The 27460-nt window shown below is 40.5% G+C and overlaps 1 protein-coding gene across 2 annotated transcripts in view; it reads right to left on the bottom strand.

Moving 5' to 3' along the window:
- The window catches only part of ZDHHC2 (zDHHC palmitoyltransferase 2), a 62605-nt gene that overhangs the window by 27302 nt on the left and 7843 nt on the right, over nt 1-27460 (bottom strand). The window contains exons 2-6 of one of the 2 annotated variants that reach the window (XM_032770055.2): nt 19913-19939; nt 11951-12045; nt 9298-9418; nt 8074-8143; nt 5245-5277 (exon numbers count right to left, since the gene is read on the bottom strand). In XM_032770055.2, the coding sequence (XP_032625946.1) occupies nt 5245-5277; nt 8074-8143; nt 9298-9418; nt 11951-12045; nt 19913-19939 (346 nt within the window). The remainder of the gene's footprint in view (nt 1-5244; nt 5278-8073; nt 8144-9297; nt 9419-11950; nt 12046-19912; nt 19940-27460) is intronic. The other variant, XM_032770056.2, reaches the window with a different exon arrangement.

Consider the following 27460-nt stretch of genomic DNA (forward strand, 5'->3'; position numbering starts at 1 on the left):
GCTATAAAATTCTTCATTAAGACATTCTTTAAAAAAAAGAATTTAATACAGATGGATGAGATAAACATCTGTTTGCTTTTGGACTCCAAAGTAGTATTTCAAAGAACTTCCACCCCATGCTCTTTCAATGTCAACAAAAATCCGCAAACTGAAATCAGGCATAGAAAGGGCCTAATTTGAAAAGAATATTTTTGACAAATTAACATGTGGATGAATATCAGAATTTTGTAGAGAAACTTCCAAGTTTTAACTATGGCAATCTCCAATATGATGTTTTACTATTATAACACTGCTTAAACATTTAAAACTATCTAATACAAGATAATCAAATTATTGAGATGGGTACATTGGAAACAATACTAAGCCATTACCAACTGGAATGAAAGGACACTACATTTACAATCTCATAACTATAGTTGCATGTATTTTGATCAAGACTAGAATTGTTTGAAAGGGTCAGGATTTTGGAATCCCAATCCTTAACATGTTGAAAGAAAGGATGAAACAGAGAATCCTAACCTCAAACAAAGAGAAAAACTTTTAAGCCTGAAGGAATCTTTAATATAGAGAGACAAATCAATCAAGCTTATGAGGTGCTGAAACTTGAAATGACTCAATTAATAAAAAAGACTGTCTTTTAAAACAGATCAACACCAAGAAAAAAAACTTCTATTTACAATGCAAAAGATAACCCTCTCTGTAGTCTCCAAAGTAGCAAAGGAGGATTCTGCTGCAGCAGATTTCTAGAAGCATTCCTGACCTAAACCATCATCTGACCTAAACCATCATCAGTGAAGACTGGCTGCATCTTATAGGGAACATGGGCCAGGTTTGAGTTTGGATCTGGATATTATTTGGTCAAATGATAAATGAAGTTTATTACTAATAAGGAATGCTAAAGCAGGTTTGATTTTAGGTGAACAGGAACTGTAGTAGGCCATAGCATAGAATTCAGAGACACTCGAGTTCTCCAACCTTCTGTTAAGAGTGTATATGTGTAGGTTTTGTGTGTTACTATTTCCCCAAGTAGGTATTAAAACCTCCCAAGTCTGTTATCTAATTAGTTAAAGATTAGCTGGGTTAAAAATGTGTTATTTCAGAACTGCTAAGTGCCTAACTTAAGAATGATCAGGTCTGCATCTGTGTAAAATGTCCAAAAAATGCAGGAACTATATTAAGGTGTAAAGGGGAAATAAGCAAAATAAATGGAATAAACATAGGTTGTATGATAGAGAAACTTAAGGTTGAACTCTAAAGTGGCAAGCTACAAAGAAATCATTAAAAGAGTTTGTCTACACAGTGGGTTAGTGTGCACCAAGCTTGGCTGTAAATTCTAGTGTGCATCAGCGTGTTTCACACTAACCAGCCGTATGGACTCTGCTGGCACACCCTGGGCTCTCTAGTGCAAGTGTTTAGCACAGGTCAGCAGGGTCCACACAGCCAGTTAGTATATGACCTACTGGTGCAAACAAGAATTTAGACCCTATCTGTGGGTTAATGCACACAACATAGACAAGCTATACTTCCTTAAAACAAAGGCATGAGTCAGCTTAATCTTTTGGCAGACTCTTAGCCCAACTGACTGGATTAATGGAAAGGCAATCTTCCTTAACCTTCTTTTGAAGAGCGACCTCACAGTATATTAAGTGGTCGTGGCCGTTGTCTGGCTTATTGGAAAAGGTGTGTGCCCCTTCAAGGACTAGAGTGCCAGAAAGTGACATGGCTGCAGATCAGGTCAGCATGGTGAAACTAACCCATTCCGTGCCCCCCCATGACCAGAAGAGAGTGGAGGGACTATACAGGTCCATTCCAGTGCAGAAAAAACCCTCTTTTCTGGACCAGGCGGAGCAGCAACTAGAAGTAGTGACATATCGGGTTTTGTCAAAATCTGATGTGGGCACTGCACTAGTACTCCTTTCTCCAGGAACTGGGAAGGAATTTTCCCTCACTGCGAGACTGTCCAAGATGAAGTGTGGGGGGAGGTTTGCTGTCCCCACAGTGGGTTCTGGGGGGGCTTAGTTGGGGCAAACATGAAACAGGAGTAAAGCTATGATGTTGCAACGCATTATGTAAATGTGGAGTAGATGTCCAGTGCAGGTACTCTCTAGGGAAAGGGTAGAGTGATCAAATAAGCTGAACTGGTAACGGATTTAAAGGAATTATTCTTTAAAAGACTGGGAACAAGGGGTTCAGGGCTTCTATGACTTCAACAAGTTAAGTACAAATCTGTATTATGGATTTCGTAAAATGTCCCTTGAAATTCATCAATACACTACCAGCACCCACTCTATCCTCTACCTGCCTCATTTTGGCTCAGGATTTATTGGATTAAAATGAGAGACAGTGAAAGAGACTTGCTTTGAGTCTGATATGTCTGCCCTATACAAAATCTATCAATTTGGATACAGAATGTCTTCAAATGGGTAAACAAAGCCAACTCTACTGAAAGGAAATTAGTTTGTATTCCGAAAAGCCTATGGTCTGGATAAATATATCTGTTAACTGCCCTTTGTGAGTCAACTGAGTGCTACTTTTGCAGTATGTAGCTTGAGGCAATGGGTTTCTAATTTGATTTCCAAGTTTACATGAAAATTTGAGTCTGCCTTAGGATAATACATGACAAATCAAGATTAGAAAAAAACTACGTTTTGTGAACCTTGTAATAAACTGATTTGTAATTAGATATTGAAAACCTCCTAGACTCTGAAGATAAATGTTATTTCCATTGATGTTTCCATGACAAGAATCTAGTTGTGCTTATAAAGGGTTGAAAAATTTGTTCAGCACTGAGAATTAACATTGTAGAAGAAAAAGCTAAATTTTATGAGAGAAACAAGATGGTTGAGGTAATATCTTTTATTGGATCAGCTTCTGTTAGTGAGAGAGATGTTTTCGAGCTTACATAGAGCTCTTCTTCAGCTGTTATGCAGGTCAAGGAAGTCACAGAATCCATGACTTCCAGAGACCTCTGTGACATTCTCTGCTTCAGCCCCAGGGGCTGTAGGACTCTAGAGCCGACAGCCAGTGTGGCCCTGGCAGGGTTTCGGCGACAGCAGTGACAAGCGACAGGGGGCCCCCTGACAAGTTCCAGCAATAGGTGACAGAATCCTGAGGTGCCCCTCCCCAGGGTTCCAGCAATGGGTGACAGCTTCATGCAGGGGCCGGCGGACACTATGGGAAAGAGGCTGGGGTGTTCCATTTTCTCTTTGGGAAATATGGTTACCCTGCAGGTCCAAGCAGCCGGGGGCGGATGGGGAACCCCACAGCTCCCACCCATCACGGTGGCGGGGGAAACCATGGAGCCGCAGCAGCCAAAAAGTCAGACAGGTCATGGCTTCCATGAATTTTTGTTTATTGCCTGTGACCTGTCCATGACTTACTAAAAATAACCATGAGAAAATCGTAGCCTTAGTCATAGCTAAATACAAAGGTGGAACAGATTATCATAAGTAATTAACACATATTTCAAGGGCTCTTTCAAATTGAAGTGGCCCGTTAACACACCTCTAGTCACAGGGGGGAGAGGAAGGAGGTGGGAGAATGCAAAACAGGAGGGGGGTGTTAGTGGATTATAGATTGTTGTAATAAGCCATAAATCCAGAGTATATTCAGTCCATAATTTTTAGTGTCTAGCAAAGATGAATTTAAGCTCCCAGGCCCATCTTTTGAAAGTGTTGTGCAGGTTTCTTTTGAGGGTGAGGACTGACTGATCACTCCACATCTGACCTCTTAGTGAAAAGTGTTCCCCAAAGGTGATACAGTGTTTTTGTCATTTATCATTTTCTTGTCAGAGTTCATCTGAGAGTGTAGCGATTGTCTGGTTTCAACCACATAGGGCTTGGCTACACTTGCAAGTTAGAGCACACTAAGGCTTCCCCAGGCTCCCTAACTCCTGACCTGTCCACATTGGCAAGGCACTTAGAGCGCTCGGATTCTGTGGCTAGAGCGCTCCTAGTAATCCACCTCCACGAAAAGCATAAAGCTTGCTGCGCCCCGGCTGAAACGCCCAGGCGTTAGTGTGAACGAGTTTTTGCATTACTGCGCCGTGATTGGCCTCCGGAAATGTCCCATAATCCCCTGAAGTCAAGTGGCCACTCTTCTCATTGTTTTGGAATTGGCTACAGGAATGTGGATATCCCCTTTCAAAGCTCCATTTCTGACAGCATGTTTATCTGCTCCAGGGCAAAGCAACCATTAGTGTGGAATGTTGCTCCTGTGAGTGTGTGTGTGTGAGAGAGAGATAGAGAGAGGCGGGGGGTATGCTGCTGTCTGAACTTACAGGACAGCAGACTGACACACTCTCAGCACCCCAAAAACCCACTCTCTCTCCCCCCCACATACACACAACACACTCCCTGTCACACTCCACCCCACCTCCCCCATTTGAAAAGCACGTTGCAGCCACTTGCATGCTGGGATAGCTACCACAATGCACTGCTCTTTGTGGCATTGCAAGAGCTGCTAATGTGGCCACGCCAGTGCACTTGAAACTGACAGTGTAAACACATGGCAGCATTTTCCCTGCTGAGGTCTCTGAAGGCTGGTTTAACTCCCAGCGCTCTACATCTGCAAATGTACCATGCCCATAGTTGTTATTGGGGCACTTAGTGCACTGGATGAGATGCACCACATGTTGTGATAGACATGTGTAGGACTCGTGGATCTTGAAAGGTGTGTTGTGGGGGTGTTGATCATTCTAGCGGTGGAGATATTCTGTAGGTTTTGCATCTATTGTTCTGGCAAGGCCTGTTGCCACTTTGAGCTGGTGTATCCTGGTCTGTGGGATGCCTGCTTCTGATGATGGCTTTGGAGAGGTAGGGGGGGTTGTTTGAAGGCCATAAGAGTTTTAAAAGAGTTCTATAAACCAATGTCCTAATTCATTTTAGAAACATTTACATTACTGGGGTAGCCCACTTCTGGGACACATGGTACTGTGGGCATGAAAGCCAGATACAACTGCTAGAAGTATTGACTATGCAACTGCAAAACAAGGTGAAATTATTCTTAAATGTTGAAATTACAGTAGTGCAAGGGGCTCCAGATCAAGATCACAGCACCACTGTATTAAGTATTTTACAAAAAGACACTGTCCCAGACACTGTAGAAAGACAAGACACCAGGAATGTGTTTTAACTCCAGTCTTTTGCCATAGTCTCTTGCCATGTGAAGTATGTCTTTCACATCAAACCCCTCAAAACTGTATCACCTCTCATTTCCGAAATTATATGAATGAACTATACTCACCAAGGGCAATGATGGTCCATTTTCAAAATACATCTTTTAAAAAAAAGAAACAATTATGTGTGTGTTAAAATAATGGGAAAATAAACAGGAGATTTAGAGTTTAAACTTAACACAATTGTTACATCTGATTTCAGATATCCAGGAGAATGGGTTGACAATCAGCTACATACACTTCTTCAGAATAAATCTCATTCAGTTACATTCAAGTCTGCCCATACACCACCTGCCTACAACAGAACAAGTAGGCTTTTTCCCCCTTTGAAAAGTGTAGATGGCAGTTCAAATTACAGTTTTGCCATATTATGTTACATAACTTAACAAGTCACTATATATGAGCACATTACCATGAGTCTCTATTTACGTTATCCACAAGTTGTTGCAGAAGTTCACAAAGATCAACCTATGATGCCAGCCTCCAATGCCCAATTGTTAAATTTTCATACAAGCACATTTGTGCTTTCTCTCAAGCTGCGCCTCATGCTTGGGAGGCGCACACTCTAAACAACTGCAAAGCTACCCCAGTACTCCAAACTCTTTTTTAAGCTCTCCTTTGCTGTGACGCCTACAACATTCCTGACATCAGTTAGGCTGCTTGTGTGCTGAGACCACTGCCTACCGATGCTGATCAATACTGTCTCTTTCCTTGTACTCCTCATCTGTCTGTTTGTATCCATCTCTTGTCTCTTTGGGGAAGGAACGGTCTTCTCTGTGTTTGTATAGCATCTAGCACAATGGGGTCCTGGTACATGACTAGGGCTTCTAAGCACTAGGCTAATTACTCCTGAGGGAATTCTGCACCAAAAATATAAAAATTATGCACGCAATATCTTAAAATTTTGCAATTTTTTTTGTCAATAAATAAATATGGAGGCTCCAGCATGGCAGTGGGGAGCACAGGCGACTGGCTACACAGAGGTGGGAGATCACCCTGCAGCCTCCCACCCAGGACATGGACTCGGCAATGAGCTACACTCAACCCTGACACAGTGCAAAGGCTGGGCCCGCTCCAGAAACACCTCAGAGGCCTGACCCTCCATGCCATGTGCACCAGGTGTGGACAGGCAGGCTCATCCTGGCAGGATCCAAGCGTGGAGGAGCTTGTGGGGGCGGATCCAGGTTTTTATCCTTCAAAAGTTATGTCTACTCTGGAAGATAATGATTGACTGGAGAACTAGTTTAAGTTTAAGACCTCAGAGATACCAAGGAAGTGATATATGATTATTTAAGAAGGCTAGTGATCTTTATTTGGACTGTTTAAAGCTCCACGTGTTGTTAACAGCAATTTAACTAAAACACTCAGGAGAAAAGCTCTTCATTAACAATTCAACACCCTCACCCTTCTACTAAGGAATGAGAGCACTCCTAATCCATATGCGAGTTTTCTAGGGTGGGTAAAATCAGTGAAAATTTTTTAAAATTTAAATTCAATACATTTTTTCTTTTTAAAAGTCAACCTATTTAAAATTAAATTTGAAATTGACAATCTACATTTAAGGCCTAAATTTACAATAAATCTATTAAAATAATTTAAACTAAATTAAATTGAATATTCAATAAGTATATGTTTGCTGCCACAATTTTAAAGAAATTCAAGCCATTGAACTGGTGAAAGTCACTGGCTAAGCACCTGGAGCCAGAATTTTATTGAAGTGCTAAACCTAGCTTTTGACGGGGCAGAGAGAACAACTGCTTAAATTCAGGTTTCAGAGTAGCAGCCGTGTTAGTCTGTATCCGCAGAAAGAACAGGAGTACTTCTAGCACCTTAGAGACTAACAAATTTATTTGAGCATAAGCTTTCGTGGGCTACAGCATCCGAAGAAGTGGGCTGTTCTTTTTGCTTAAAGTCAGTTTATTCAACTAGCTCAGTTCAAGATTGAGCAACCCACTGGGAGCTGAAAAAGCAGAAATGCTTGTCTTCCCTCTTACAATACATGAATAAAAACAAGGTCTGAGGATGAGATCTACTAGTTTTAAAATCCCAAAGGACATAGTGGACAGAATCACTGTTCAATTCACTAACTACAGAGAACACTTCTTTTGTTTAATAAATCAGTTTGAAATACAAAACATAGTTTGATTAAGCTGATTTTTTTTTAATGTATCCTACACATTTAGGGCAGTTTTATTTATTAAAAAACAATTTAAAATGCTGATTTTGTTCATTTTTCATTGAATTCCAATTTCCATGCAAAGGCAGCTTGACACACAAGTTTAAAAAAAAATCTAGTAAAACAAGAAATGGCTTATTTGCTATTTTCTGAAAATAAAAATCTGAATAAATGTATATTAAGATATAATTGCTTAAATAAATGTATACAGATACAGTGCATCCTACAAGTCAGCAAAAAAGAGTATCAAATGGATAATTAAGGCTATATTTAGTTACAAAATAACATGTTTTAATGGTTACCAGTGAGAAAAGTACCTCTCTTCAGAAAAATAATTAAAAAGTACAGATGTAATACACGATTAATTATTTAAATCAAGGTTTCCTGCTTGCTGATTTAGATCACGATTAAAACTTGTACTTCTAATCACCGATTTAAATCACACCACCCTGAACTCACCCAAGAATTGTCCAATAAAAAACAAAAAAAGTAAACAGTCTTGATATTTGTAAGGAAAAATAAAAGCAGAAACAAATCTTTAAAAATACCTTTCAAAATGTCTTTGTAACAATGCACCAAATATTTTTTGTAATAAATAAGGAAGTAGCAAAAATGTATTGCTCAGTTCTTTACCATTTAGCAGAGGTATTTTTTTATAATTATTTTCTTTTGCATTAACAGGATTTAACAATTATTATTTAACATTAAAAATTATTCTTACTTGTCACACACGGAACAGTGATGACAGCGGTCTGGTTTTACAAGTTGGCATCTGTCACAGTATCTGATTGCTGAGAAGAAAAAATATCCATGTAACATTAGATCTAACATAAGGTTATGCAATTTTAACATTGTTAAACTCACTCAAAAATAAATATTCATATCAGATCCTGAACTCCCTGAAACTTGCAATAAAGTGATCCAATTTGAATTTAGTGGGAGTTGCAAGTATTCAGCACCTCACATAAAGGCTGGCTCAGAGCTACTAATCAAGTGCATTTTGAATTTTTAATACATATGAGAAATGTTCCAACAAATTGTATTCTGGATTATTTATTAAAGCTTTTCACTGAGGCTACTTTTCAAATGGAGAAAAGTCAGCATTGCAAAACCTAAAAATATAGTAAAAAGGTTATATAACATGATTAGTCATTAATAAATAAATTCACATTAATTCTAAGAAGCCATTTTAGGAGTTTATGCTAATAATAGATTCTATTTTGTATATTGCCTTTAGAATTCGCTTACTTGGCAGACATGCATAATCTGAAACTAATGACACTGATGATATAATGTAAGGCCTTTGACTGTTTAGTTTTCAGATTTGGCGTTTGCTCTTGCTGATATTTCTTCATCACTGTAGCTGACGTGCATAGCTGCCATAATAGTAGGTGCCACAGACAATTTGATATTAATATTTACCGTTTCAGGAATGAAAAATAAGTCGAATTAAGTAACCTTAAAATATACATTAAAATATACATTTCACCTTCTTGTAGTGTTTGTTAATACTGCAAGCTATCAATAACTACGGGTAAACTAGTGCTGCTTTTGAAACCAGTCTTGATACTAGTTAGGATTTTAATAGTATTAGAGTGTTTTCAATCAGTCTTCAGTTATAAATTATAGAAGCAAAATAGAAAAATCAGATTAACTTTGACTAATATTTGAGTATTAACATGTTTTTAGTGTCTTGCTAATTCTATTACCATAATTGCTCATTATTACATAGAATCTGCATTTGCAGTATGTCAAATAATGTATTTCTATTAAAAATAAAATAATAATAATAATAATAGGAATCATTCTTAGGTCAGTTTTTTCTTTTAAGCTTTGAAAGACGATTCATTTTTTTAAAACAATATCTAGAAATCTCACTTCCTACTGACAGTGAAATGTACCACGACACTTGTCTCAATAGATCATAGAAACAAACAGCATTTACCTCCAGACATTGTCCTTGTATAGATAGGAAGGTCCTTGGCTGCTCGCCTAAAAATTTCTTGTTGGGCTTCACCTCTAGGCTCCCTTTCCAGCAGTTCTTTGTCTGCATATGACAGATGGAACTGGAAAATACCGTAATTTTTATTTACTAATGCCTACAAAATTACATCTTTATGGACTTTTACTCCAACTAAAGAAAAAGGTATTTGTTAAATAATGATGGAGTAGCTGTATGTGCAAAATACTGTTGCAAATAACCCATTGTTCCCGAGACACAAATTCAAGTTTTGGTGTTTTTTTTATTTCTCTTCTTAAGTCAAAAGCAATTTAAAACATTTCCTGATTCCACTGTGTATCAAACTAATATTGATTGCTCTCCTTAAGGTAAGACAGGAACTCCAAATGTTTAAAATTAAGCAAGATTAATTGATATATCCTTAGACCATTTGGTTCCCATTCTCTCAACAAGTTTCAAAGACGACTAGGTCAAAGCATATTAATGAACTGTTAATGCATGTCAGCAGGGTCCACACAGTTCCTCCGCAGCAGGCTAATGCAGAGTAGATTTAAATTCACATCCCAAGTTGACACTAATTAAGTGTTCCTTTAGATAAGCCCAAAGTCCACCCCTGTGGTACTGAATTAATCCAACTGGCTACTGAACAGGAGTTAGTTACTTTAGTCTTTCACTGTCATAAGCAGGGGCAAAGAAAAGAAAATATAATACGCAATAGGTAGGAAAGCAGGAAGGGGAATTGTGTTAAGGAATCATACTTAGCAAAGTCAACGAATTAATGCACACTATGCAATGTCAATTTTCTCCCTCAACACACTTGGACAGACTATTCAAGCAGCACCGGAAGAACATACAGGGAGTTATGGCTACTTTAACCTTATAAAGGAATAGGAGCAGTATTACAGTAGAATCTCAGAGTTACGAACACCAGAGTTATAAACAACTACACACCTCATTTGGAACTGGAAGTATGCAATCAGGCAGCAACAGAGACAAAAAAGGACAAATACAGTACAGTACTGTGTTAAATGTAAACTACTAAAAAATAAAGGGAAAGTTTTTTAAAAGATTTGATAAGGCAAAGAAACGGCTCCTGGGCTTGTTTCATTCAAATTAAGATGGCTAAAAACAGCATTTTTCTTCTGCATAGTAAAGCTGTATTAAGTTAATGTTCAGATGTAACCTTTTGAAAGCACAACCAGAACATTTTGTTAAAGTTATGAACATTTCAGAGTTATGAACAATCTCCATTCCCAAGGTGTTCATAATTCTGAGGTTCTACTGTACATCATTTTATGCTGACCTAGAAGCCAGAGTATTTTGTAGCACTAAATTACTTGTAATTAAAGGAATGATGTCCAGTAGACGTGTCCTTTAGCATCTGTTTCTACACTGCTGAACAAGGATGTTGTTGCATAATGTCACTGACAATAACGTTCAAAAACATTACTGAAACAGTAGACATTGCCTTCTAATATCTAAATTTGCTGCATTTAATCCGATAGTCCATTTTAAACTCTAACAATATGAAATAGTTGCTTTCCATCCCAGGTATAATTAATGATTTATCATATAATTAGCACTCAGTAGCAGCCTTTTCTCAACATCTTTTATTGAAATTGGTCTGTAAGAATTTGAGTGGATCCCTCTTCTAATTATTCCTATATAGTCTTCATGCGCAACCCGACATACCAAAAGAGTATAATTATAAAAATCGCACCATGTAAATACCAAATGAAAAATAGATTAACTTTAATTTTGTCTTCTAGTTTTTCCAATTCCCAGTGTGGAAGTTCCATGTGCTTCAAAGAATGGTACCTAGAGAGTAAACCTGATTCAACAGGCAACATCTACTATTCTTGGAGCTTATTAGGATGAATTCAGCATTCTGCTCCATCTTCCTCATATTCCTCCAGACAAATGGATCCTTCTTATCTGATCCCTCTGTAGTATTATAACTAGACATTAGAATTTAGATTTAACTGATTAGCTGAGTCAACTGTAGTTGGACTCACAGTATGAAAATCCTAGACCTTACCTGAGCAAAGACTAATTGAGATTCTTAAAGTCTCTAGGCAGCTGTTCTACAAGCCGACCCACAAGTGAGACTCTCTCTGGCTGAGCCAGTAGGGGTTCTCCACTTTAGAAGTCCCTCTTACCCCTTCGTGCAATGACAGCATGAGGACTTGATTGTGTATGTTCAGAAAACAGTACTTTTTGAATGGTAGGCATTTTTCAGAATATAACTGATACTAGGACAATAGGACATCTGAACTAAGGGGAGAACTTAAAACACTTCGTCTCAAATACATTTGCAAAAAATTATATACTTATGTGCACTACCCTCCAAAGAATGGACATCTCCCTAACTAAAACATTTTTATTTTATTGTCCTCTGTCAGCACACAAACGTTTGCTACATTTAATTTCATTCCCATAATAAACCACCAACATGATGGTAACAATCACTTATCACTACCAGCCAGGGCCACATTAGAACTGGTGACCTTCAGGTATACAAGGTATAAAGTGTAAAGTTATCCAGCCTCTCAAATATCATTTGACCACTTAAAATCACCTGAAAACTGCATATATCAGAAATGAACATAAATGTAATTTGTCCCAAATCTCAACTTACTTCTTTTGAAGGATTCATTGGTAATGTAAAGATTGTTTTCCAGTAAGACCAGACAAACAGCATGAAAAATAGGTGATAGGCAATCAGGCACACAACTAAAATTAAAGAGGGATGTAATTAATATATTATAAAGAAGAGAACAACAACAGCATTATATATGCAAACTATCAGCATCATTAAGGCTGCAAGAAAATCATGTGCCACAATTCTGTTCCAGAAACTGCAACTTTTTGACACACACTACAACTTTTAAATACTTGCTGTAAATGTTAGTGGTATTGTGACCCCATGCGGCATGTTGCAATGCTACTAAAATTTGGCCTGGCTGTCCATGCAGCAGGTATGCCATGAGTCCTGTTGCAATGCTATTCAAATTTTCCCATGCACCACCCTCCCAGCCCAGATGCTACTGGGCCCTTTAGCTCCTCCCCTCCTGTGAAGGGACACAGCACCCTGTAGCAGTTCTGATTGGTTATTCTGTCCCAGGAGGTACTCAAGCGGGGTGAGCACCCAATCAAAGGGCTCAACTTCACTAGTGGTCAGGAGCATCTCTCATCATTATGAGACTGGCTTCAGCCCCATCCAAAATCATGCCATTGTGAAAGAGTTGAGGGAGTTGGCAACACTTGCCAAGTAATACGCCAGATTACTCAGTGCTAATGACATTTCCATAATGCACACAGGCAAGAGGGCAGAGCAAAAGTTGTAGCAGCTACTTCAGCTCTGAATTTTCCCACTTTCATGAGTTCAAAATATCAAAAGTAACAGTGGAGTAATGTAGCTGGCACTGAATTTTTGTTCAAGTTAAAGGCAAGCAGAAACTCTTTAAAAATTTATTTTCGGTTCACATGCCAGTCAGAAATTAACTTATTTGTAAAAACAAAAATCTGACTCAAACCATACTGTATGGCACTTTGCTAAACAGGACAAACTGGAGTTTGACGACTGGCTTCGGAAAACAGTAAGTCTATTCTTCAGATCAGTCAGAATCTCACAGGTCAATAGCAAGCAAATATCACTATTACATCAGCATCTGCACTGGTCACTTTACTTGATAGTTTTAAACATTTGTCAGGACAATTTGTATTTACTCCATAATACACACTGCTTCAAGATTAATATCTGCTATTTTGAAAATAAGTAATATGATGGCATAAAACATGGGTAGCAAAACAAATACTGATTATATGACTGTCTCTGTACCATATCCTTTTGCAAATTTGTGAGTGTTATTCCATGTACATTTTACCTCTAATACAATACTGGGAAACATCTCAATTTCATCTCCATTTTTTAAGAAGGAGGAAAGAACCACTATCCAGTGAAAGTTTTATTCCACTGACATACCAGATTCAATGTCTTGAGGTATGGAGTCTGGGAATTAGGTCTGGGATCAGAAAGGTCCCTGGAAATCTATGAAGTCTCACTGTGGAGCTAGGGTGGCCAGGGAAAGCCTGAGAATTTTAGTGTGTCTACAGAATTGCTAAACTGCAATTAAGGGAGAAACACTGGGCTGCTTAGAAGTTCTTTGGGGACTACGGGAGTTGAAACTGAGCTTCCTGTGTTGGGCTCCTGTTATAAGCTTCTCCTTCCCAAAACTGGACCTTAGCGTCCAAAATCTGGGGCTTAACATGAACTCCCCCCAAGCTTTTACCAGCTTGGGTCTGATCTCGCTGCCACCAACCAGGATTCAGTACCTGGTACACTTGAGCCCCCCAAAATCGTCCCTGGGGAACCCCCAAGACCCAGAAGCTCTGAGTCACTGGCAAGGGAAAATCCTTCTCTTCCCTTCCCCCTCCTTCTCCCACCCAGACTTTGCTCTCTGGGCTAACTGAGAGTGCCTGATGTAATCTCTGTACATCACAATACCAAGAAAACCTGTCTCCTTTCTTCCACGAAGAGACAACCCTCAAACACAAGGAACCAGAGATGATTCTCTCTCTCTTCCCCTGTAGTTTCTTCCCGCCCTGGGACCCTAGGAGAGGTAAACACAGAGCGGAGTGCTTCCCCTCCCCCCTGCCTGTCCTTAAGAGCGACAGTACCCCTGGCACAGAAATTTCTCTCCCCTTGCCTAACTAGGAAAAGAAACTCCAACAAGTTTTAAAAGAAAACTTTATATAAAAAGAAAGAAAATACATATAAACTAAACACTGCATTAAGAGATCAATACAGGGCGACTGCTTATAAGAAAATAGGAATAAACAGTCTGATTCAAAACTAGCCAATTTAAACCAGTCCAGCAAAGTACACACATATAAATAGAAAACAAAGCATATAACAGCCTATTGCTTTGCTACCTTTGTACTCACAACTCAGTAGTAGAAGGGTAGACAGAAGATTGGAGATAGAAGAAAAGCTTGTTTACTCACAGCCGAGGAAAACAAAAAGACAGAAAACAAAGCCAAAACCCTCCAAAGGTTCCCGCCCCTGCTTTGAACAATCCGGTTTCCTGATTGGTACTCTGGTCAGGTGTTTGGTTCCCTTTGCAGGTAAAAGAAACATTAACCCTTAGCTATCTATTTATGACAGCTCCGATAAAGCGACGCTGGCAGCTGCCACCTCTCCACTACTGACTGATATGGACATGGTAGCAGACAATATCCTAGTCCTGTGAAGAATGACAAAGTAATTTGGTAATGGCACTTCATGGACAGATACCACGGATTCCACAGTATTACATCATTTTCTTTAGCCCCACAAATTTCTTCTCCCTCCATTTGCTGGAATCAAAGGTGTATCATGCCCATGAGAGAAGATTCTACCGCATACCTCCGTGAGTGAGGAGAGAGTTCTGCCACCTTCTCCCTACATCTATGGGTGAAAGAGAACTCTAATTTATCCACAGGACAAGAGGGTGTACCACCAGCCTTCCTCATACAGGGGCTGGCCGTGCTGCTGGAAAGCCTTCTACTGTTCAGGAAACTTTACATACCACCATATTTAACCTGCAGATGAGGGTGCTGAAGAGTTTACCCCAGAGAACTTCATCAGCATCCATGTCCACCTGCCTTTGACCAGATTCCAGTGAGTCAACATTATTCTGGGTGAAGGCAGTCTTGTGTCCAGAGTCATGGAAATGAAGAACAGCTGCACTTTCTTCCCTCACTAATGTGGCATGAGGATACAGGTGGGCTCATTTCCTGGAGTCTTCTCAACAGCCGCAGATGCTTTCAAAAGACATTCCCACCCTTTCCCTCTAAACTTTGTTTCCCTAAAGAGGAATGAGGAATAACAAAACTGGCTAAGGTGGTAAAGAAGAAAGAACAGATTCTCCTCGAATGGAACAGCTAATGCTAATGAAGCCAAGAGCAGAATATTGAGGGGAGTCTATAGGAAATGAAGAATCTGCTGGGGCCAGTCTCTTTTAGTAGGTAAAAGTATCAGATATGGCTAAAAGCATCATTAACAAGAATTTTAGAGATATGATTAATACTCTTAGTGTCTGAATTACCTCAAATTTGAACAAAAATGGGTCTCTGGCCACAGACTATTTATGCAAAATTTGAAGAGGAAATTACTATTTTGAGGATTTTACAAGAGGGAGCAAGGCTAAAATAGGGCTTATGTTATAAATCAAGTCTCAGCCCTTAAGAAGCTACCACCTCTCCATACAAAAGGTTCTTAAAAGCCTGGCACTGCTCAGCACAAACACATAAATTCTCTTGCCAAAATGAAAAACTCTTTTGTTCTTTTCAAAAGCAAGTGTCATCTTTTTCAAAAATGTTACATAACTCATTATACAAACTCATAATGGAAATAACATGAATAGAACACTCACAATTCATTCATACTTTCAAGCAATCACTGATAAAGAAAAAAAGTGACCTATCTTCATTGCTCTGTGTCAGGAGAAAAAGGGGCATGGCCAGGTTTAAGCCAAGCCTTAGCTAATGTGAACAGAACAGATAATGGTAGAAGCATTAGGCAAGCACTGTCGATCAAAAAAATATACATCCTAGTTCATGAGGTTACATAATCTCTCTACAGTGATGTGATGTGACATGACAAAGAGAGTGATGGGTTATGACAGAATTAAACAGGGATTAACTGCAGTATATAATAAAGAACTATACGGTACTGCAGACCACTGACAGAGAAATTCACAATTAAAGTAATTAACAAGGGCTATTCCAATGGTTCTCTTTCATGGCACTGACACAGCACAGAATATTGCTGTGCACTTCACACCCAGTACAAGTTACTGTACTGAAAATGGCAAACATTCATGACACTACAGAACACTCTTGGAAAAGGGGGAAATCCTTTTGTTGGGATGATTTTGAAAAACAATAAACCCATTAATTGACAACACAATATGCAATTCAGCATATTGTTTATATTTCATTATGATTTACAACAATATGATGACAGCACTACACACACATTCATGGCACAGAATGATGATTAATCAGAGAACTTTTCTGGTGCAATATAAAAATCAAATAAACTAATTATAATTACACTTAAAAATATATTAAAAAAACATTAAGGGCGAGAAGCGAAGCACCCAGAAGTTAGGAGCTGCCAGATTTAAGGTTGCCTGCATACCTTTCTACATATGCACTACAATACACTTAATTCTGCAGTTCCTAACTTTTCAGTGCTTGACTTTGCAACCGTAACATTCCTTTAATGTAGTGGTTTTGTGTCTCATTTCTTACATTATTAAAACAGCAAAGTGAAAACAAATTCCATCACTTGGCATCATATTGATACTGACTTGGGCCATCAGCAGAGTTGGAACCTTTAGACCAGGGATGGGCAAACCTTTTGGCCTACGGGCCATATCTGTGTATGGAAATTGTATGGAGGTCCATGAATGCTCAAAAAATTGGAGCTGGCTGCATGAAGGGGTGAGGGCACTTGCTGGAGGTGCTGGTGCTGGGGTGGGGCCAGAAATGAGGAGTTCAGGGTGTGGGAGGGGGCTGCAGGGATGGTGCCTGCAGACGAGGCAGCGCACAGAGCCCCCGGGATGCCCCTAAACATAGGAGCCAGAGGGAGGAGATGCTGTTGCTTCGGGGAGCCACAGCACGCACGCAGAGCAGCCCCCAACCCCACTCCCCAGTTGGAATGTGAGAGTGAGGGAAGCCCCAGACCTCGCTCCCCAGCAGGTGCTCAAGGGCTGGATTAAATCAGCTGGTGGGCCAGATAGAGCCCATGGGCCGTAGTTTGCCCACCCATTCTTTAGACTCATAGAACTTGTGTCAAAGGAGAAACTGATAGCAGTAGTAGGCTGTTGTTCTCCATATGGACCAGCACTAGAAAGGATGAGGCACACACATGGACAGCAAAGGAACAGAGACACTCAGGAATCTTGAGTTCCATCCCAGGTACTGCAGTGTAACATGTTCTAGTGCAGGAGTTCTCAAACTTTTCCTTTCTGTGGACCCCACAACATGCTAAAAAAACCTCCATGGCCCACTTGGGCTCAAGAACTGGTTTTCCACATATATAAAGCCAGGGCCAGCATTAAGGGGCAGCAAGCAGGGCAATTGCCTAGGGCCCCATGTAGCTACATTGCTCAGACTTCAGCTGCAGCCCCAGGGTTCCAGTCCCATGCGGTGGGGCTTCAGCTTTCTGCCCTGGGCCCAGAAAGTCTAGCGCTTGCCCTGCTTGGTGGCCCTCCAGGGCCCTGGTTGAGAACGACTATTCTAGTGCTCAGACTCTTCTGCCCCTGTTCCCCGTAAGCCTGACCCTTTCTGCCTTTATCCCATCCCTCAGTCTCATGTTTTCCTCTCCAGCACCTCATCTGAGTCTCCACTGGGCTTCTCATCTCAGTTCCAGTCTCCTCGCCCATTCGATCCTAGTCTCCTCTGGTCTCTACTTCCAAGTCCCTGAAATTTTTCAAAGGCTTATAACTTGGCCAAATTTGTAGTTTTTCTAGGCACATCCCTGACACAAAAGCAATCCACCTGCCAAATTCTGAGCCTTCCTGCAAAGCGTGAAGCCACTAGAGTTTCTCAATGAAATAGTTGTAAGATTTTTTTAAATAAAAAATATGGGCAAAACGATGTGTTTGTCTCTAATCTCATTCTCAGAAATGGCTGAACTATTTTTGCAGAAACTCTCCACAAACATTCAGCCTGAGGCAGATAGCACACGAAATTTCATCCTGATGGTTAAAGCTTGCCAAAGTTATAAGCAACTGATAACTGGGTTTTATGGGAAATATAGGCAGGACTACCAGTGCTGCCTATTATAAAACTGGGAATTTTGAGTGCCATATAGTGCACTACAAGGGAATTACTGCAGAACCACTATCTGATCTCTGCATGGAAGGGCAAGAAAAGCCACTGGCATTATTGTTTCAAAATTTTCAAATCAGGCATGGGGAACTATGGATATGTTTTAAGTTTACACATGTCAAATGGATCATTAATGGAAAGCATGAACTGCACAAAATTTGATTATTTTGAATTTCTAAACTTGTCAAGTTTCAGAGGGGTAGCCGTGTTAGTCTGTATCAGCAAAAACAATGAGGAGTCCTTGTGGGACCTTAGAGACGAGTTCTAGCCCATGAAAGCTTATGCCCAAATAAATTTGTTAGTCTCTAAGGTGCCACAAGGACTCCTCATTGTTTTAACTAGACAAAACTCACTCCTTCACTGAGAACCAACACAAAAACTACTGGAGTTACACAAGAAAAAGCTGAACCATTACTTTTAAAAGGATGCGGGGCAGGGTGCATCCCTGAGCTACCCTGTACATTTTCTTAAATGCTACTTTATTAAACTTGAAAGTAATATAGCCTAGAGGGAACAATTCTAGTGATGATTGAGAAGGCACTTTTATAAACTCTTGAAAATAGAGGATTGGAATGATTCTGAAAAAAATCCTTCTAGCTGAAATTATTCATGCTTTTTTAAAGTCTTTTTCTGAAAAGTCTGAAGAAAGTATGTTCATCTGTTTATTTTGGGGAGGGGGTCATTTGGAAATTTCTAGATCTAATCCAGACTAGGCAAATACTAAGCAAACAACCTTGCTAATAGAGCTGGCTGACATTTTTCAACAAACAAGTTTTCCTGTCAGACATGTGGTTGCATTGAAATTTCAACACAAGTTTTCAATTTTCCAATTGGAAGAACTGTTTGTTTGGAATGGACATTTAGAAACCTTCTTTTAATTCACAAATGTTAATTTGAAATGACAAAATTTGTTTCAACATTTTGACTTGGTTTAGTTTTTGATAAAAATGTAATTTCCAATCTGAAGTTTTTTGGATTTTTTTTGTTTTGTAAATATTGCCATTATTTTGAGTTTGTTCTGCTTCAGAATGTCAACATTTCCCATTAGAAGTACTTGAAAAAAGCAGGTTTCCTCTCTTTACTCTGTAATGGCTATTTGGAGCTCAAAGTGAAGGAAGTTTGATTATCAAAGTCCTGACTGAACAGATGTCCACATAACAGAAACCACATCACACCTGATCTCTCTGCTGGCTGTCTCTACAAACACATCAAATATTAAATAGGTGTAGAGAATTAACTAACCTCATTTAACAGAAGTAGATTTTTTTTTAGTCAAGTAGTGGAAAAGCTTTCACTATTACTGCCTGTCTCCAGAGGTACCTTTTATTTCCACTAAAATTCACATATTTTAAAAGTACTTTTTTTCAAAAGGGCCTCCTTAAACAGGACAGTACAGATAAGGAAGGAAACAGACCTAGTACTAAAAACTTGAGAAAACGAAAAATCACCGAAATCTCCTTATTTTTTAAAACCTTACTTCTTACAGATAAAAACAGTGGTCCTAAAAACAACAAATTAGCTTTTTGTAAGTCAGATTCATAGATCCAGTTAATGTGATATACATGATTTTGCAATAAATTTGAGGTACAGGTCTGATTATTTTTAAATCATCAACAGGCCTGCTTATTTTGCTTGTGTTTTTCAGCTTCATTAAATGACAGTATTGTTTAAGAGAGAGAGAGAGATATATATATATATATGTGTGTATATATCTTACCTTTTTCTCCAATATTTGCCATAGATACTGCAAAAAAAAAAAAAAGAAAAGAAAAAATAAAAAATAAAGACATGATTTGCTATCATTTAGAAACAGATAAAGTCCTAAATCAAACATTCCAAACATTAGTTTCCCAACATTTCTTTGATTGTAAACAAAGATGAAAACTTCAAGTCTGGACACACTGTATTTTTACACTGAATCATGCTTTTATTAAAATGTGTTTTTATGATGATTAAATAAATTATCAACACCAAGCCAGAGCTGAGCTGTGGTGCTAGAACAATGTTTATAGTGAGGGTGCAGAGAGCCATTGAACCAAACTTTAAACTCTGTATATAATGGAAACCACTTCAAGTCAGGGGGTACAGCAGTCCCCTCAACACTCCTAGTTCCAGCACCTATGGAGCTGAGATTAGAACTTGCCCATTTTTGGTACACACTTTGTTTCACTGGACCAGGGATTGGCAACCTTTGGCCCATGGCCCACCAGGAAAAGCTGCTAGTGGGCTGGGAGGGTTTGTTTACCTGCAGCATCTGCAGGTGCAGCCGATCGCAGCTCCCATTGGCCACGGTTCGCCGTCCCAGGCCAATGGGGGCTGTGGAAAGGGTAGCCGGCACATGCCTCAGCCCGCGCTGTTCCCCATAGCCCCCGTTGGTCTGGGACAGCGAACCGCAGCCAGTGGGAGCTCTGATCAGCCAAACCTGCAGACGTTGCAGGTAAACAAACCATCCTGGCCCACCAGTAGCTTTCCCTGGCGGGCCGTGTGCCAAAAGTTGCCAATCCCTGCACTAGACCATACTGCCTCTCTCATCAGGCAGAATTTCACATAAAACTGCCAACATTCCAGCACCATTGCCTTAATCAGTCATCCATAAAGTTATGAAGACAACCTGCTGAGAAAACAAACAAGTGATCTAACAATAAGCAAATTGATTTTACTATGAATACTCAGTGTTATACAACAATACAGAAATTCAATACTGCCACTTCAAAAGGATGGTTCTTTTAAAGCAGTCACTAGCTTCTTGATGTGCAGCTGGAGTATAATACAGAGCAGATATCACAAAAAAAAATAAAGCCATTCCAGCAATTCCTCTAAAGGTGAACTTTAAAGCAAGGCACATTTACTGCTCACTTATATGAAAATTGGCTCTACTTGTTTATTTATTTTTTAATTCCTTCCTCCCCATTCCAGCTTGCCTTGTTTCTTTTATCACTGGGAATATCAAATCCTGACTTCCCTTTTTTTGATGAGGACTTTTGCAAGATTTTGGAGGACCAGAAGGATGACACTGTTAAAGGCTGCAATCAGAGATGAAACTACCACCCAGGTTAGCTTACAAGGAAAACTTCATGCACAAAGGCCATCTTTACAATAGACTTCTGTTCCTCAAATTTCCCTGCTTTTAGTACCACTACTGGAAACACATATGTGAGCACAGGACAGAGAGACACCAGCATTTTAATCAATGTACAGTTCTGTTCTGAGCAGGTTTACATGGTAAGGTGGTTAAGATACTGGTGGCCTGTCTACACTCCACTGTTGCTACCACTAGTGGAGCTCCCTTCCTTTGTAAGGGCTATATACATCAATGGAATCACCTACTGTAGTACCAGATTGACTTACCAACTCAAAGGAAAAGACATAAACAGAATCCTGCTCAACCTGATACAGAGCAGCAGTAAATTCCATGGCCTTCCACTCAATGTTCCTCCCTTGGTTCATTCAACACCCTGGAGATACGTAACCAAATTATCCCTGCCAATCATAGTTATTGTTTCAGGCCACAGAGGGAGAGGCAGGTACTTTGGTAGCTGATACAATAAGGATTCTGAAGAGGAGCACTAGCATCTTGGACTCTCAATTTAACTGGCAGCAAATGTTAAGTGCAGCGTAGTAGTATGATGTGCTCTCACTGGGCACACTTCACATGTAGAATGCTACAAGCAGCAGTAGCTGCACCTTTTGTTGACCTTCAGGATCAGCCTCCTATGAAAACTATTGCAATAGTCTAACCTTAAGGAGACAAAAGCATGGATCGCCATGTCTAATCACATCCTCAGCAGAAAGGGCACATTCTCATCAGATGAAAGATGAAAACATTACTGACTACTTGGAAACCCACAGAAGAGTTGAAAAGGACAATAAAATAATGAAAGAACTGAAGAATACATCCAACTTATCAAATATCCATAGCCCAGCTATCAATTTCGCAAAATGCTGCTCTCTTCCAACCATCACCATCTCTATCTTGTCTACCTTAGCCTGCTGTTTTTCCTCCACATTCCTATTTTAACGAAACATCGGAACTGCAGGGAGACCACATCAGTCCTGGAAGAGGACAGCTAGGTCTCATCAGCATATTGGTGGCACAACAATAGGTTCTCAATCGCCTTTACAAGTTAAGCGAGAGGGACTGGAAGATTGAGCTACATAGGACTCCAAAAAGGTATGCATCCTTAGTGAAGAGGAGCAACTGCTATCGTCACTCAGATCTTTCCCACAGGAATGCTCAAAGCTACCATAAAGACTTCCCAGAAGTAGGTAGAAAGCACTTCATGATTCACAGTATCACAGCTACCCAGTTCTGTAGAAGAACTGGATGGAAAATGGTTTTCAAAAAAAAGTTTCATCTTGAACCAGGACAAAAAGTCAAACCTGAAATTTTTCACAGGAAGGGACTTCCAGAAAAATTTCATTTTGGGAGAAGCTGAAAAGCTCTTGTGAATTTCACGTTCTACCTGTAAAATTGACAAAAGCCTTCCATCCAGCTAGCAGGGAGGCAGAGTCAGGGCACTCAGCCTCAGCAGCTCTGCTAGAAGGTTTTTCTCAATTTCACTTTCTGGCTGCAAGTAGAAAATGGTATTGACAAAAGCCTACCAGGCAGGCTGCCCTCATTTAAGTTTTCCTAACAGAAAAATAAAATTACTTAACAAAACTGGAGTTTTCCAATGGACAATTTTGATTTTGCAAACAAGGCCATTTTCCATCATGAAATCATTCCCAAACAGCTGTATTCGGTAACTACTTAGGCATTATATGCTGTTGTAAGCCTCCACTTGTGGTTATCTATCACACTTCCTTTCAGACGATCTGTTTAAGATCAAAAGTTTCCAGAAGCTATTTACTAATTGCTATTATCAAGAACAGTGGTTCCCAAACTTGTTCTGCCGCTTGTGCAGGGAAAGCCCCTGGTGGGCTGGGTCGATTTGTTTACCTGCCATGTCCACAGGTCTGGCTGATCCTGGCTCCCAGTGGCCACAGTTCACTGCTCCAGGCCAATGCCGCTTCCAGTAGCTCCCAGACAGTATGTCTCTCGGCCTGCGCCACTCTCAGCAGCTCCCATTGGCCTGGAGCAGTGAACCAAGGCCAGTGGGAGCCGCGATCGGCCGGACCTGCAAACGTGGCAGGTACACAAACCGGCCCGGCCCACCAGGGCTTTCCCTGCACAAGCGGCGGAATAAGTTTGGGAACCACTGATCTAGAGGAAACTACCCTTTCATTTCAAAAGGCTGATCTAGACCAGGAAGTTTCACCAGTTTAAACTTAAGCTGTGATTTTAAACTTATTTAGCTAAGCCAGTGCAAAAGACTGTGCAGGCATTCTTATTTTGGTTTAAATAAGGTTTATTTCAGTTTAAGTCAATTAAAAATTAGGGCTGGTCTACAAAAGCTACAAAATAGTCTATAAAAAAGCTGGTCTGCAAAAGCTTTGACCTAGCTGTGCATGAGTCTATGCTTAAATTTCTCTCCTACCAACACAAGTGTCCTGTTACAGCAAGGCAGTAACATCACTTCCTAAGCAGAGTTCAGCCACAGTCAATGTACTGAGGTTGACCCAGCGTGAGTGTAGACACTATTACTTAAGTTAAGCATAACAGTCCTCCAGCAGCTGTCCCAAAATGCCAAACACTGACCACTCTGGTCCACTGCCCAGGGATCACAGAGACCAGAAGGACCCTCTCCCCTTTAAGCCCCACTAATTTGTGAAATGTCATTTCCTGATTGTCCAGATTGGCAAACACAACATGCAGCTCTCCCTTGTTGTGTGTAACTGCCCAGCTGATCATGTCAGCTACCTCCAAGCCAGAGTGCATCTGGAGTAAATATTGTATCTCCTGGGTCAGTGGGGAAAAGAGGGTGAGCAGGCACAGCTATGAACTAGCCATAGAACACAGCCAAATAGCATGGGGGATGGAGAAGAAGGAACTGTGGGAAGCGTATCAGAAGATCAGGGAGGTGAACAGTCATTCTGGTGTTGAGTCGCAGACCTACTGCTTTTACAAAAAGCTGCATGCCATATTTAGCCGAGACCCCCACCACTATACTACCCCAGAGACCACCATGGATACCTGTAATGGGGGACATGTAACCAGGGGTCCAGCTATGCTGCAAGCCAGGACCTTTTTGAAACTCCACTGTAGTCCAGTCGGTCAAGCACAAGTAAGCCTGATGAAGGGGCAGAAACCTCAGGTAAGTATGTAACTGTATTTCCCATTAAAATGATGTAGTGATGGTGCCCCCAACTTCAAAGGACACAGCTATCCATTCTTCATTAATATCCACATACTAGAAGAGGTAGCACTACAACAAAGAGGTAGCATTATCTTGTTTTTCATTCCTCATAGTTAGGCAAGGGGGTCCACACGGAGCAGTTTATGTACACAGGGACGTCCCTTGAATCTTCCTGAAAGATCTCGATGGAACTTTCATGGAGGTACTCTGCAATCTTCTGCTGGAGGTTTCTACATATGGCAGCCTCTTCCTCCACAGTAGGACACTTCCCCTACACCAGTCAGCAATAACTTCAGCAGGCAGCACTGCAATACACAGTCTGGCAGCATACAGGCCTGGGTGAGCGCTTTGGAACAGCAGCAGCTGTGCTTTCCATGCCTTTGTTACACACAAGAGTGAGAGATCAGCTAAAATCATCACTGCCTGTGGACAATGGTGTCAGTATACAGTGCCATTGCCCTGTATTTATAGTTCCATGCAACTGAGCAATTCCCTCCTCATTTCCCTCACCCCGGCAGGCCATACTCACCAGGGCTGGTGCTGTGAGTAGTGCCATACACAAACACTCCAAAGCAGAAGTGTCAATAGACATGTCTTGTTTAAAACTTTAGGGGAGAAAGGGAAAGGAGTTCCAAACCTTAACTCCTGCTCTTTTTTGTGACTATTTTGACAATGGTACTTCCGTGTGTTTTATCTGCAGCTGCTGCCATGGCACCCTTGAGCAGTTCCCCCTCCACATTCCCACAACTCCTGAGCCAGACAAGGAGGAGAAAGAACAGGAGGTTGGGTGACATGTTCAATGAGATCCTGCAAGCCAGTGCTGCATCAGACCTTGAGCAAAAGGCCTGGAAGATGAACATTGCAGCTGGCCTAGAGAAGGAAAGACTAGACTGGAGAAAGGCTCTGAAGTCCCAGTAGAAAAAAAAGAGGGAGATGCACCAGGACATAGTGGGGCTCCATTAATTTATTAAGTTTTTAATATATTTGTTTTTAAAATTGCACAGATTTTTTCTCTGCACTGGTTTTGTTACTGACTACAATTCCATTATTTGGAAAATAATTTGTCTTTATTAGTTCACAACATATGCTGCAGAGTGCCTAGCAGTTCTGAAAGTACCCACTTATTTGTTACTGTTCAGCGTGACAACTCACAGGATCAACAACAAACAATAATAATGTACAGCAAGCATTGCAAAATTAATAGCTGCATTTGTTTCACAGATATTATGCAGAACACAACAGACAGCTATAACCTTTGGGATGTTTTTTCACTGAGGTCCAATCTTATGAGTAAACAATGCCAGCATCCCTTCAATCTACTAAAAGTTCATTCAACTGTCATTCTGAACCTGCTGCGCTGGTAGCTGAATATTTCGTTGATGCACTCGAATTGGTCAGTATATGGCTTCATAAGTCAGAGGAGCAAAAGGCTGGTGTGACAGGTTGGACCCCTTAAAGTGCCATCTCATGTGCTGAGATACCACTGAACCTGCCTGTTATGTTAGCCTGGACACCCTTTTTACCTGTCTTGCTGTTCTAGGCTATTAAGCCTTCTCCAGCACACACATAGGCAGGGCCACACCCTGCTGAACAAAACAGACACTGACATCAGTGTCTGGGAAGGCTCAGCTTCAGGGACTTGCCCCAGCACTCAGGTGTCTACCTCCCTTGGAGTGCAGACCCAAAGGTAGATCATGAAATCTGCCTCCTCCCTCAACATGGAGGAAGGTATGCACAGCCTCTTATCCCCCCCTGCGGATGGGGCAGCGCACAGAGCCCCCAGGTTATATTATAAAGAAGAAATAAGTTTATTAACTACAAAGGGTGGATTTTAAGTGACTATAACAGACAGAACAAAGCGGATTACTAAGCAAATAAAACCAAACACACAAACTAAGCTTATTTCACTAAAGAAATTGGTTAAAAATAGTAATTTATCACTCTAGATATCATTGCTGGCAGATTACAGAAAGTCTTGAAAGGCAGCTGCACTGCTCTCCAGCTTGACCCCTCAAGTATTGCTACTCACAAGCTAGACCTCCTTCCGCCATAGGCTCAAGCCTTCTCCCCCCCAGTTCAGTTCTTGCTTCCAGGTGTTTTTCAATGTCTCTTAGGGTGGAGAGGCAGAGGAGAATCTCAGTGATGTCACTCCCCTGCCTTATATAGCTCTTGCGGAAGAACACTGGCACTCTAAGGGGTGGGTCCAGTACTAGGTGACTCAGACCCTTGTTTCTGCAGGGCTGTTGCAGTCATTACTCGTAGGCTGTCTGGAGCGTCCACAGGAAGACTAAGCTCTTTCACAGTCCATTGTTTTTGCTAATGGGTCATTAGTCCTGTCTGGCTTTTCCATTGTTGTACCTGAAGGGTTAGTTGGGGGTGACACCCAAAGTAACATATTTGAAATACAGATACATGGTCAATATTCCTAACTTCAGATCTGAAAATGATACAGAAATACAAATCAGATAATCACATTCAGTAAATCATAACCTTCCCAACCATACCTCACATGAGCCATCTTGCATAAAGTATATCTCAGTTATATCATTCATAACAAACATTTTCATAAAGAATATGGAGTAAAACGTCACAGCTGGTCCCTCAATATCACTATTGGAATTTCAGCGTCGCCAATGGTAATCAGCCAGTCAGGAAAGAGAACCCCTGCTTGCAGCTTTCTGAACAGTCCTGTGTTCTTAGAGATGAGAGAGACATGCTTCTTCCCTGACCAGCCCACATTGATGTCAGTGAAGCACCCCCAGTGATCCACCAATACTTACATAAACATAGAAAAGTAGTTCTTTCTGTTGATGTACTCTGTGACAAGGCAATCTGATGCCAAAAAGGGATATGCATGCCATCTATTGGCCCACTGCAGCTTTAACAGATTTGTGCATGTTTTCAGTCCCAAGTTTCTGATTATTATACCCAGAAAGTGTTAGCCCATCTGCTCATGAAATACCCACAAATTATTGTCTATTCTTTTTTCCCACTGTATTGTGTAAACATACTATACTGCTCTTCTTCAA

This window comes from Chelonoidis abingdonii, chromosome 5 (assembly GCF_003597395.2).
Source record: "Chelonoidis abingdonii isolate Lonesome George chromosome 5, CheloAbing_2.0, whole genome shotgun sequence".
In the NCBI taxonomy this organism is placed as follows: Eukaryota; Metazoa; Chordata; order Testudines; family Testudinidae; genus Chelonoidis; species Chelonoidis abingdonii.